The sequence below is a fragment of the Oncorhynchus tshawytscha genome, linkage group LG13 (genome assembly GCF_018296145.1).
Source record: "Oncorhynchus tshawytscha isolate Ot180627B linkage group LG13, Otsh_v2.0, whole genome shotgun sequence".
NCBI classification, from domain to species: domain Eukaryota; kingdom Metazoa; phylum Chordata; class Actinopteri; order Salmoniformes; family Salmonidae; genus Oncorhynchus; species Oncorhynchus tshawytscha.
The window spans coordinates 86,979,515-86,992,767 of NC_056441.1; the positions used below are offsets into that span (position 1 = coordinate 86,979,515).

A 13,253-nucleotide genomic window follows, 5' to 3' on the forward strand; every position below is an offset into this window, starting at 1 on the left:
GTATTGCCCCATGCAGTTCCTGGCAAGGAGTCAGTATTTGTACTTAAGTGCGTTGCACCACTGCTTGTGGTATTGCCCCATGCAGTTCCTGGCAAGGAGTCAGTATTTGTACTTAAGTGCGTTGCACCACTGCTTGTGGTATTGCCCCATGCAGTTCCTGGCAAGGAGTCAGTATTTGTACTTAAGTACGTTGCACCACTGCTTGTGGTATTGCCCCATGCAGTTCCTGGCAAGGAGTCAGTATTTGTACTTTTGTTATTTTTATGATGTCACATCCTATTCTAGAAGGTCAAGACCCTCATTTTAACTATCCACATCACGGTATCCCATAATGCCTTACCTACTGTACAATACTGCCTGATGAATTCCAGTGTTGTGTGTGTGTGTGTGTGTGTGTGTGTGTGTGTGTGTGAGAGAGAGAGCATTTTAATGTCTGAACCAATGTTTTTTGTGTACAAAGTGTATATGATTTCTCTGAGGAATAGCATCTACCACTGCCAATGATTGTAAATATGCTGTTGAGATGGAGTCTAGATGGTTGGTCTCTATTTGTTCTGCTCTGTGAACCCTGTAATTTTATGTTCTTGTTGAACTGCATTTTAGCTTTAACAAAAAGACTGGGATTCATTCAAACCCACCATAGCAATGTTTAGGCAATGTCTTTATTTACAATATTCATCTTGTGTACACACACTTCTAATTCTGAAATGTGAAAGCATGCCTGCTAGTAGTTAGCATACCTGCTAGTAGTTAGCATACCTGCTAGTAGCATACCTGTTAGTAGTTAGCATACCTGCTAGGTTTTTATACAGTCCCCAAGACCAATCTGAGTTTATTTGACCATTTGGAGAGAGAAAAAAGCTACTGTGTAAATATTGCAATGCAGGTTTGATTGAATTGAGCCCCAGGTATTTTGTCCTACCATGCTACTCAGTTCTGTTCGGTTAGTCTGTGAGGGAGAAAATAGATCACAAACAAACCACAACCATGATGCCTACTCAACGTGTTGCCTTGGTGTTGTGATGCTGTGTTTTGCTTTTGTTACTGACATTATTAAGTAAAGTTTGTCCGTACGTAATCTTTGTGATGCCTCTCTTTTTTTCCTTAGTCTTAGTCCCATTGCACATGCCCACTCACCACCTATCCACCAGACAGATGTCAGATCAGCATTTTATTGATGTTTGATACAGTTGTCAGTGGTCGTAATTAGCAAAGGATCATGGTCGATGTAGTCTTTTTTCATCCTGCCTGAAAGTCAACTGGGAGTGTCCTCATAGCCTGCCGGCCCGTGATTGGTGTTAGCGTGTGGTCCTGTGTGGCGACAAATGTAGGAGTCAGAATGGATCGCAATTTAATTAAATATCTCGATTTGTAGCAAACTTTTAATAAACTTTTAATAATAAACACATTTTAGAGCCCAAAACGTTGGTCTAAAAACAATAATTGTTTGGCCATTCTGGCGATCATTATTTACACAGGCTTTCCAGGACAGACCACGGCTTTAGGCACCGCTAGCTTGCAGTAGCAGAGCTCTTGACTTCACGCTCCAGACCGGACACTGGTCCGTGAATGCTAAAAGACTCAGGAGCTCATGGGCTGACACAGGCTACAGTAGCCAACTGGTCAGACATGATAACACCATGGGCAACAGTGACTCACGACTAGTTCATTATCAGACGAATATGTTCAACTCATAGTTATTTTATCCCATTGAGTTTATGAGTTTATTTTATTTTTACAGGGACAGTGCACATTAATCAACGTTTCAGTAAAAGTTCCGGTTTTATCCAGCCGGCTAATTTTCAACCGCAGTCCCTGGGCAGTGACCACTGCATTTAGGAGGATAGATAAATGAGTGAATTGTAGCTAGCTAGCTCACTGGCCAGGCAGTAGCCACTACTAGCCAACAAATCATGGCTAGTGGTGGCTATCCTTTGATACATTTTGGTTAACAAGTAGTGGACTACCATAATGTATTTGGTGATTGTGAAGAGACCTTTGGTGGCATGTCTTGTGGGGTCTGTATGCGTGTCCGAGCTGTGTGTTAGTAGTTTATACAGACACCTCTGTCCATTCAGCATGACAACACTTACAACAACAAGCTGTGATGAAGTCAATCTCTCCTCCACTTTGAGCCATGAGAGATTTGCGTGCACGTTATTAATGCTAGCTCTCCGTGTACATTTAAGGGCCAGCCGTGACCACACGGCTGAACAGTAGTCCAGGTGTGACAAAACTAGGGCCTGTAGGACCTGCCTTGTTGATAGTGTTGTTAAGAAGGTAGAAACTAGGGCCTGTAGGACCTACCTTGTTGATAGTGTTGTTAAGAAGGTAGAAACTAGGGCCTGTAAGGACCTGCCTTGTTGATAGTGTTGTTAAGGTAGAAACTAGGGCCTGTAGGACCTGCCTTGTTGATAGTGTTGTTAAGGTAGAAACTAGGGCCTGTAGGACCTGCCTTGTTGATAGTGTTGTTAAGGTAGAAACTAGGGCCTGTAGGACCTGCCTTGTTGATAGTGTTGTTAAGGTAGAAACTAGGGCCTGTAGGACCTGCCTTGTTGATAGTGTTGTTAAGGTAGAAACTAGGGCCTGTAGGACCTGCCTTGTTGATAGAGCTATTAAGAAGGTAGAAACTAGGGCCTGTAGGACCTACCTTGTTGATAGTGTTGTTAAGAAGGTAGAAACTAGGGCCTGTAAGGACCTGCCTTGTTGATAGTGTTGTTAAGGTAGAAACTAGGGCCTGTAGGACCTGCCTTGTTGATAGTGTTGTTAAGGTAGACACTAGGGCCTGTAGGACCTGCCTTGTTGATAGTGTTGTTAAAAAGGTAGAAACTAGGGCCTGTAGGACCTGCCTTGTTGATAGTGTTGTTAAGGTAGAAACTAGGGCCTGTAGGACCTGCCTTGTTGATAGTGTTGTTAAGGTAGAAACTAGGGCCTGTAGGACCTGCCTTGTTGATAGTGTTGTTAAGGTAGAAACTAGGGCCTGTAGGACCTGCCTTGTTGATAGTGTTGTTAAGGTAGAAACTAGGGCCTGTAGGACCTGCCTTGTTGATAGTGTTGTTAAGGTAGAAACTAGGGCCTGTAGGACCTGCCTTGTTGATAGAGCTGTTAAGAAGGTAGAAACTAGGGCCTGTAGGACCTGCCTTGTTGATAGTGTTGTTAAGAAGGTAGAAACTAGGGCCTTTAGGACCTGCCTTGTTGACAGTGTTGATAAGAAGGTAGAAACTAGGGCCTGTAGGACCTGCCTTGTTGATAGTGTTGTTAAAAAGGTAGACACTAGGGCCTGTAGGACCTGCCTTGTTGATAGTGTTGTTAAAAAGGTAGACACTAGGGCCTGTAGGACCTGCCTTGTTGATAGTGTTGTTAAGAAGGTAGAAACTAGGGCCTGTAGGACCTGCCTTGTTGATAGTGTTGTTAAAAAGGTAGACACTAGGGCCTGTAGGACCTGCCTTGTTGATAGTGTTGTTAAGAAGGTAGAAACTAGGGCCTGTAGGACCTGCCTTGTTGATAGTGTTGTTAAGAAGGTAGAAACTAGGGCCTGTAGGACCTGCCTTGTTGACAGTGTTGTTAAGAAGGTAGAAACTAGGGCCTGTAGGACCTGCCTTGTTGATAGTGTTGTTAAAAAGGTAGACACTAGGGCCTGTAGGACCTGCCTTGTTGATAGTGTTGTTAAGAAGGTAGAAACTAGGGCCTGTAGGACCTGCCTTGGTGATAGTGTTGTTAAGAAGGTAGAAACTAGGGCCTGTAGGACCTGCCTTGTTGATAGTGTTGTTAAGAAGGTAGAAACTAGGGCCTTTAGGACCTGCCTTGTTGATAGTGTTGTTAAGAAGGCAGAGTAGCGCTTTATTATGGACAGACTTCTCCCCATCTTAGCCAATGTTGTATCAACATGTTTTGAACATGACAGTTTACAATCAAGGGTTAATCCAATTAGTTTAGTTACCTCAACTTGCTCAATTTCCACATTATTTATTGATTTAGTTGAGGTTTAGGGTTTGTTAAGTGAAAGATTTGTACCAAATACATTGTTTTTGAAATATTTAGGACTAATTTCTTCCTTTACCACCCAGTCTGAAATTAACTGCAGCTCTTCGTTAAGTGTTACAGTGATTTCACTTGCTGTAGTAGCTGACGTATATAGTGTTCAGTCATCCGCATACATAGACTCAAAGCTAGTAGCATGTCATTAGTAAAGATTGAACAAAAAGTAAGGGGCCTCGACAGCTGCCCTGGAGAATTCCTGATTCCACCTGGATTATGTTTGGCGAGGCTTCCATTAAAGAACACTTTCTGTGTTGTGTTAGACAGGTAACTCTTTATCCACAATATAGCAGGGTGTGTAAAGCCTTAACACATACACTATTGTTCAAAAGTTTGGGGTCACTTAGAAATGCCCTTGTTTTTGAAAGAAAAGCACATTTTTTGTCCATTAAAATGACATCAAATTGATCAGAAATACAGTGAAGAAACTGTTGGGGAGGCAGGTGTCAGCCTAGTGGTTAGAGCTGAACTAGTAACCGGAAGGTTGTAAGATTGAATCCCCGAGCTGACAAGGTAAAAATCTGTTGTTCTGTGTCAGGCTGTGGGTAACTGGTGCATGAAATCAAGAGCAGGAGAGCAGAGATGAGTGTAATAAGGTAATTTATTCCACGAACAGCATCAGTTTAAAACAAATAAAAGGTGCGTGAAATAACCGGTCACTCGTAAATAACGGGCGTAATAATGAACCCGGCAAACAATACCATCCAATGACCTGAACATGATGTACAAACAATACCAGCCAACCAGTAACGACCTGAACATGATGTACAAACAATACCAGCCAACCAGTAACGACCTGAACATGATATACAAACAATACCAGCCAACCAGTAACGACCTGAACATGATATACAAACAATACCAGCCAACCAGTAACGACCTCAACATTATATACAAACAATACCAGCCAACAACGACCTGAACATTATATACAAACACGCACACAAACATGGGGGAAACAGAGGGTTAAATAATGAACATGTAATTGGGGAATAGAAACCAGGTGTGTAGAAAACAAAGACAAACCAAATGGAAAATTAAAAGTGGATCGGTGATGGCTAGAAAGCCGGTGACGTCGAACGCCGCCCGAACAAGGAGAGGGACCGACTTCGGCGGAAGTCGTGACATTCTGCTCCTGAACAAGGCAGTTAACCCTACTACTACTGTTGTTCCTAGGCCGTCATTGAAAATAAGAATTTGTTCTTAACTGATTTGCCTAGTTAAATAAAGGTAAAAAAATTATAAAAATGTTGTAAATGACTATTGTAGCTGGAAACAGCTGATTTTTAATAGAATATCTACATATGCATACAGAGACCCATTATCACTAACCATCACTCCTGTGTTCCAATGGCACGTTGTGTTAGCTAATCCAAGTTTATCATTTTAAAAGGCAATTTGATCATTAGAAAATCCTTTTAAAATTATGTTAATTATGTTGAAACTGTTGTTCTGTTTAAAGAAGCAATAAAACTGTCCCTTCACAGAACAGCGCAAACTGGCTGAATAGAAAGAGTAGTGGGAGGCCCCGGTGCACAACTGAGCAAGAGGACAAGTACATTGGAGTGTCTAGTTTGAGAAACGGACGCCTCACCAGTCCTCAACTGGCAGCTTCATTAATTAAATAGTACCCGCAAAACACCAGTCTCAAAGTCAACAGTGAAGAGGCGACTCCGGGATACTGGCCTTCTAGGCAGAGTTGCAAAGAAAAATCCATATCTCAGACTGGCCAATAAAAAGAAAAGATTAAGATGGGCAAAAGGTCATAGACACTGGACAGAGGAACTCTGCTTGGCTCCAAGTAGCTAGGGACTTTAATGCAGGGAAAATTAAATTAGTTTTACCAGATTTCTATCAGCGTGCTAAATGTGCAACCAGAGGGAAAACAACTCTGAACCACCTGTAGTCCACACACAGAGACGCATACAAAGCTCTCCCTCGCCCTCCATTTGGCAAATCTGACCATAATTCTATCCTCCTGATTCCTGCTTACAAGCTAAAATTAAACAGGAAGTACCAGTGACGAGATCAATAAAAAAGTGGTCAGATGAAGCAGATGCTAAGCTACAGGACTGTTTTGTTAGCACAGACTGGAATATGTTCCGGGATTCCTCTGATGGCATTGAGGAGTACACCACATCAGTCACTGGCTTTATCAATAAGTGCATCAATGACGTCGTCCCCACAGTGACCGTAAGTACATACCCCAACCAGAAGCCGTGTATTACAGGCAACATCGGCACTGAGCTAAAGGCTAGAGCTGCCGCTTTCAAGGAGCGGGACTCTAATTTCTTATAAGAAATCCCGCTATGCCCTCTGATGAGCCATCAAACAGGCAAAGCGTCAATACAGGACTAAGATCGAATCGTAGCCTCCCGGGTGGCGCAGTGGTTCAGCGCGCTGTACTGCAGCGCCCGCTGTGCCACCAGAGACTCTGTGTTCGCGCCCAGGCTCTGTCATAACCGGCCGCGACCGAGAGGTCCGTGGGGCGACGCACAATTGGCCTAGCGTCTTCCGGGTTAGGGAGGGGTTGGCCTTGTCTCATCGCGCACCAGCGACTCCTGTGACGGACGGGCGCATTGCGCGCTAACCAAGGTTGCCAGGTGCCGCGCTGTGTTAAGAAGCAGTGCGGCTTGGTTGGGTTGTGTATCGGAGGACGCATGACTTTCAACCTTCATCTCTCCCGAGCCCGTACGGGAGTTGTAGCGATGAGACAAGATAGTAGCTACTAAACAATTGGACACCACGAAATTGGGGAGAAAAAAGGGGGTAAAATTCAACAACAAAAAAACAACAACAAAAAAAGATTGAATCATACTACACCGGCTCTGACGCTCATCGGGTGTGGCAGGGCTTGCAAACTATTACAGACTACAAAGGGAAGCACAGCCGAGAGCTGCCCAGTGACATGAGCTTACCAGGCGAGCTAAACTCCTTCTATGCTCACTTCGAGGTAAATAACATTGAAACATGCATGAGAGCAAAAGCTGTTCCGGAAGGCTGTGTGATCACGCATGTATACAGGTCAACAAGGCCGCAGGGCAGATTACCAGGACATGTACTGCGTGCATGCGTTGACCAACTGGCTACTGATACTTTCACTGATACTTTCAACCTCTCCCTGTCCGAGTCTGTAATAGTAACATGTTTAAACCAAACCACCATAGTGCCTGTGCCCAAGAACACTAGTGTTAATGTGGTAGTGAAGCGGTAATCCGGAGACAGGTGTTTTCTCTATCTCCTTAGCTGTCATCCTCTTCCACTGATTTCAAAACTCGGTCCTCCAGAAAGTCGAGAGCAACACTTATGCAGTTCTATTAGGCAATATTTTTTAAATAAACTGCGTTAGACAGGATTACCTAGACATCCTGAGCAGCTCAAATAGAAGCGTGCTATATGGCAGACCAATCTGAACCAATCAAATTTTATTTGTCACATGCGACAAATACAACAGGTGTAGGTAGACCTTACAGTGAAATGCTTACTTACAAGCCCTTAACCAACAATGCGGTTTTAAGAAAAGACCTTTAAAAAAAAGTAAGAGATAAGAATGACAAATAATTAAAGAGCAGCAGTAAATAACAATAGCGAGGCTATATACAGGGGGTACCAGTACAGAGTCAACGTGTGGGGGCACCGGTGTCGAGGTAATTGAGGTAATATGTACATAGGTACTGTTATTAAAGTGCCTATGCATAGATGGTAACAACAGAGAGTAGCAGCAGTGTAGAAAAGGGGAGGGGGGTCAATGCAAATAGTCTGGGTAGCCATTTGAGTAGATGTTCAGGAGTCTTATGGCTTGGGGGTAGAAGCTGTTAAGAAGCCTCTTGGACCTAGACTTGGTGCTCCGGTACTGCTTGTCATGCGGTAGCAGAGAGAACAGTATATGTCTAGGGTGGGATTAAAAACTACACGATAACTAATGTACACAGCTGTCCCTGTGAAGTGGAAACAGCTACTGTAGAAGCAACAACGGCTCAGCCCTGAAGTGGTACGCCACAAAAGCTCACAGAACGAGACCGCCGAGCAAATAAATATTGTCTGTCTCAGGTTGCAACACTCACTACCGAGTTTCAAACTGGAAGCAACGGCACCACAAAGAACTGTTCGTCGTGGACCTTCATGAAATGTGTTTCCATGGCCGAGCAGCCGCACACAAGCCTAAGATCACCATGCACAAAGCCAAGCGTCGGCCGGAGTGTTGTTAAGCTCGCCGCCATTGGACTTTGGAGCAGTGGAAACGCATTCTCTGGAGTGATGAATCACGCTTCACCATCTGGCAGTCCTACGGACTAATCTGGGTTTGGCGGATGCCAGACGAAAGCTGCCTGTCCGAATGCATAGTGCCAACTGTAAAGTTTGGTGGAGGAGGAATAATGGTCTGGGAAAGGCCCATTAGTTCCACTGAAGGGAAAACGTAATGCTACAGCATACAATTACATTCTAGACGATTCTGTGTTTCCAACTTTGTGGCAACAGTTTTGGGAAGGCCCTTTCCTGTTTCAGCATGACAAGAAAAGTATATACAGAAATGGTTTGTAGAAATCGGTGTGGAAGAACTTGACTGGCCTCCGCAGAGACCTGACCTCAACCACCATCAAACACCTTTGGGATGAATTGGAAGACGATTTTTACATGCTTCAGAACTCGGCGGTCCCACTCTGTGAGCTTGTGTGATCTACCACTTCGCGGCTGAGCCGTTGTTGCTCCTAGACATTTCCACTTCACAATAACAGCACTTACAGTTGACCGGGGCAGCTCTAGCAGGGCAGAAATTTGACAAACTGACTTGTTGGAAAGGTGGCATGCTATCAAGATGTCCACATACTATTTGAATGGGTGTCCACATACTATTTGAATGGGTGTCCACATACTATTTGAATGGGTGTCCACATACTATTTGAATGGGTGTCCACATACTATTTGAATGGGTGTCCACATACTATTTGAATGGGTGTCCACATACTTTTTGAATGGGTGTCCACATACTATTTGAATGGGTGTCCACATACTATTTGAATGGGTGTCCACATACTTTTTGAATGGGTGTCCACATACTTTTTGAATGGGTGTCCACATACTATTTGAATGGGTGTCCACATACTTTTTGAATGGGTGTCCACATACTTTTTGAATGGGTGTCCACATACTTCTTGAATGGGTGTCCACATACTTCTTGAATGGGTGTCCACATACTTTTTGAATGGGTGTCCACATACTTTTTGAATGGGTGTCCACATACTATTTTAGCAAATTTTGTACCATATTTTTATTCATTTAGCTTTTCTTTTTTTTTGTACTATTTTATTCACTTAATTACTTTTTGATTGTTGTTCCATTGTCGAGGCGATCCTGCAAGTCAGAATTTCATGGCACTGTTCTCCACCTACATCATGTGTATGTGATTTATCAACAGACTAGAACTTCAACTTCTGGGTCATTGTGTGCTCTCTTACGACCACACTGGGTCATGAGAAAGGTCAACGGGGGTATTGTCGGGAGTCAAAAATGAGGCCAACAACGGTTTCGTTTACATCCAACACTGCATGAAACATCATATCAGCCCAAGGGAACCTGCATTTTCAAGAACATTGACAAAAGAAATAGGCAATTTTCTCTGCGTGACACCCTCAACACAATGTAATCGTTTGAATAAGCAGAGCAACGTTGACCTTGTTGCTGTCCTATCCCAAGAAGGAGCCCTGGCTATAAGAGCACCTGTAATGAAGCAGGACAGTCAAGATATGAACACAGCAAGGAACGCAAAAAGAAAATGAAACTTCTCAGCGTTGTACTTTTTGCCATGATGGGCACAAAGAAAAGTCAACTACAATTAATTGACTGTGGAACAAACTTAAGACGGCCACAATACACTGACATCTCGGTAACTTGTGGAACCAAATCTATTGGCCTGGCTATCCTCATCTGCCCAGCCATGTACACTGGCTACAACGAGTCCCTGCTTATCCTCAACCACGTCATGAATGGCCCAGCCTGCAAGGGAACCTTAGATCAAAGTGTGATTCCACCTGTCGTGAGGTTTGAATTCCCCCTCAACACAACCAATTCCTGTGGCAGCCTCTTCAGGACAACCAGCGCCGCAGGCACAGGAATATTCTCTGACTTCTCCAACCTCCAGACAGTCAACATCAGCGGGGTGGTCCGATCATATGATCCCACCACAGGGCCAGTCACTTACAACACTGAGTTGAAGTATTATTACTCCTGCGCCTATCCCTTAGAGTACCTGACCAACAACACCCAGATTGATACGTCTGCATCTTCTATTGCGGTTAAGGACAACAATGGTACTTTCATCAGCACTTTGAGTCTTAATCTTTTCAGCGATGACAACTACATTTCGCCCTTAATCATTCCGAAACAGGGTCTTGAGCTGAGGACCGAAATCTACACTCGAGTCCAAGCCACCAACCTGACCTCCCATTACCATGTGTTCCTGGACCAATGCTACGCCTCCATTTCTCCACAACCCGACAGTGACAACTCCACTATCTTCAACCTGTTTGTCCCTTGTAACGTCGACCCGTTGACCGTCATCAGAGAGAACGGAGAGAGTCAACGTGCCTGCTTCTCCTTCCCGGCCTTCCGGTTCATGGAGCAACCAAATGAGATGATGTCCACCTACTTCCTCCACTGCATCACCCGTCTCTGTGAGGAGAGCACCTGCAGTGCTCTTAAACAATGTACCAACCGGAGGAGAAGGAATGCCGTTCCCGAAATTGTAGACGGAGTGACAGGGTACACAACCATTAGCTCTACTCCTATCACCATCAGGGCAGAAAGAGTTGTGGCAATAAAAGAACAGGAGACTGCCAGCAACAACTCAGACACTTCTACAGGACTTGGTGTGGCAGTGGGCTTTCTGGCATTCGTCTGCATTATTGTCCTTATAATGGCAGCAGTCTTCTACAGGACACTCAAACCATTAAAAAGGGGGTTGACTGCTCCACCTTGAATGAGTTGAAATATGGGTCAGCAACACAGACGCCGTTGTCCCTTTAAAATACAAGTCAGGTTGGTGGCATTGACTTGAGTATAAATGGGGTCCTCAGCTCAAGACCGTGTGTGGTCCACCTGCTGGTCTCACTACTCTGGAGGAGGACTCAACTTATCATGCCTTTTTTCCACATTTGTTTACATTTGGGAGATCTTGTTTTTCTAGTTATTTGTCAGCTGTAGCTGATTAATGATGTGTATACTAAAGAATAGAACAATCCACCTTTTCGAGTGTTTATATAAAGACACGATTACAGACTTAGTTAGTGCTGTGTTTATGTAAAGACACGATTACAGGCTTAGTTAGTGCTGTGTTTATGTAAAGACACTATTACAGACTTAGCTAGTGCTGTGTTTATGTAAAGACACGATTACAGGCTTAGCTAGTGCTGTGTTTATATAAAGACACGATTACAGGCTTAGCTAGTGCTGTGTTTATGTAAAGACACTATTACAGACTTAGCTAGTGCTGTGTTTATGTAAAGACACGATTACAGGCTTAGCTAGTGCTGTGTTTATATAAAGACACTATACAGGCTTAGCTAGTGCTGTGTGCAGGTGGTCATTTAATGTCATGACTAATGTACTTATGTCGCGTTCACGTCCTGTCGCAGTGATCGGAGGAACGACTTGGAGCGTTCACGTGCTCGGAGCTCAGAAGGAAAGCAAGATCCGTTCTCACCATTGACCACCCGAAATCACGGTCATGTTTGTGGTGCGTGAAGTCAGTGTTCAGCATGTGGGAAAGAGATCATGGCCAAGTTTCCTAGTCGTAACGACAAGTTGGAGGGGTGTTCACGTGCATATATCCCAGTAGGAAGGTCGTATTTACGATTTACCCGACAAAATATGAACGCGGGCATGAAGGCAGCTCTGCCCCGATGAAAGAATTAATGTGGTTGGTTGACTCAATTACGAGGGCGGGGCTTACATTTTATTTCAAACCTGCTGCATGCTCTGAAAGGATAATTTAACCAATCTGCTGTTATGGTGAGTGAGCAATTTTGGGGTGATTTATTGTATGATTCTGTTTTTAAGATAACTAGCTATATTTATCATTGGAAAGTTGTTCTAATCTCACAAATATAGTGAACATGTATATTAAAAAAATTATATCTTCTTCATTAAACAACCTCCCTAGAAAGCTAGCTGGTGCTGGTAAAATGGCTCGATAACTAATTGTAACGTGGCGAGAATCACTAGACTGCCTCCTACAAACGGGAAGGTACGTGCTTCGACTAACCTCAGCGCCCCTCACACATTGGGGCCATGTGTTCCGACTGCCTCACAGCCACCATCCCACTTCTGACACCAATGTAGCGAACGGAGGGAGTGGGAAGCGAACCTGAGTCTCCAGCGTGAAAGGCAAACAACCTACGCAATCCCGCCAATATGGAAAGCAAAGATTGCTACAGTATGCTTTGTTGATTTTGATTATTTAACCCCCTAGAGTCTATTGATGCACCGGCGCATCCATATAAGAGACATAGTAAATAAATCTGCCACAAAATCTATCAATTTAAGACAGAGATATCTGCTTTCTTGCATGGACTTCGTCTCAATCCACCGCATCCACCTACGTCGCCCTTCCTCTTATGCAGTGGAAAGTGGCAGAGCTACAGCGTTGATTTAAACTGAGTGAGATCGAATGTGAATGGTCCAAAAAAAGGTGTCAATGGAAGCCAGTTTGGATTTGGCTTCAGACCAATCACCAATCAAAAGCAAAATGTCATTGTCAGAAAAAACTTGAATTGTTGTGTCGTTGTCCTCCGGTGGCTATCCAGCTAGCTAAAATGTACCCTTCCCCAAATTTGCCATATATGGAGATAGAGATTTGGACTTGTGGTTTTACTTAACTCTCTGTACTGGCCAATGATTAAAACGGCAATTCTGATCCAACCATAAATTCATAAATTGTTGTGCCTCTGCCCTGAGAGGATGGAAGTTCAATATGTAGTTAGATGTAGTACGCTAATCTTAACTAGTTGGCTCATCATTGCCCATGAAAGGAAGCTAGGCTAGCGAGCAAGCGTTTTAGCAAGGTAGCCAAGAACAACAAAACTAAAAGAGTGTACTGTATGACAGATTCATAGACCGCTTCGTCAACATGAACGAGAGGAGGATGACATTGGCGTTTCTCTACAAGTAGGGTGAGTCATGTTTTTCTACTTTTCTACACACACACACACACACACACA

At 43.8% G+C, this 13,253-nt stretch overlaps 1 protein-coding gene across 1 annotated transcript; it reads left to right on the top strand.

Moving 5' to 3' along the window:
- The first annotated feature begins 9,306 nt into the window (after positions 1 to 9,306).
- On the top strand, positions 9,307 to 13,251 carry LOC112247464 (zona pellucida-like domain-containing protein 1). The gene has a single exon (XM_042296478.1). It carries the CDS (start codon positions 9,812 to 9,814, stop codon positions 11,012 to 11,014), a length of 1,203 nt encoding a protein of 400 aa, XP_042152412.1. The 5' UTR covers positions 9,307 to 9,811; the 3' UTR covers positions 11,015 to 13,251.
- The last annotated feature ends 2 nt before the right edge of the window (positions 13,252 to 13,253 follow it).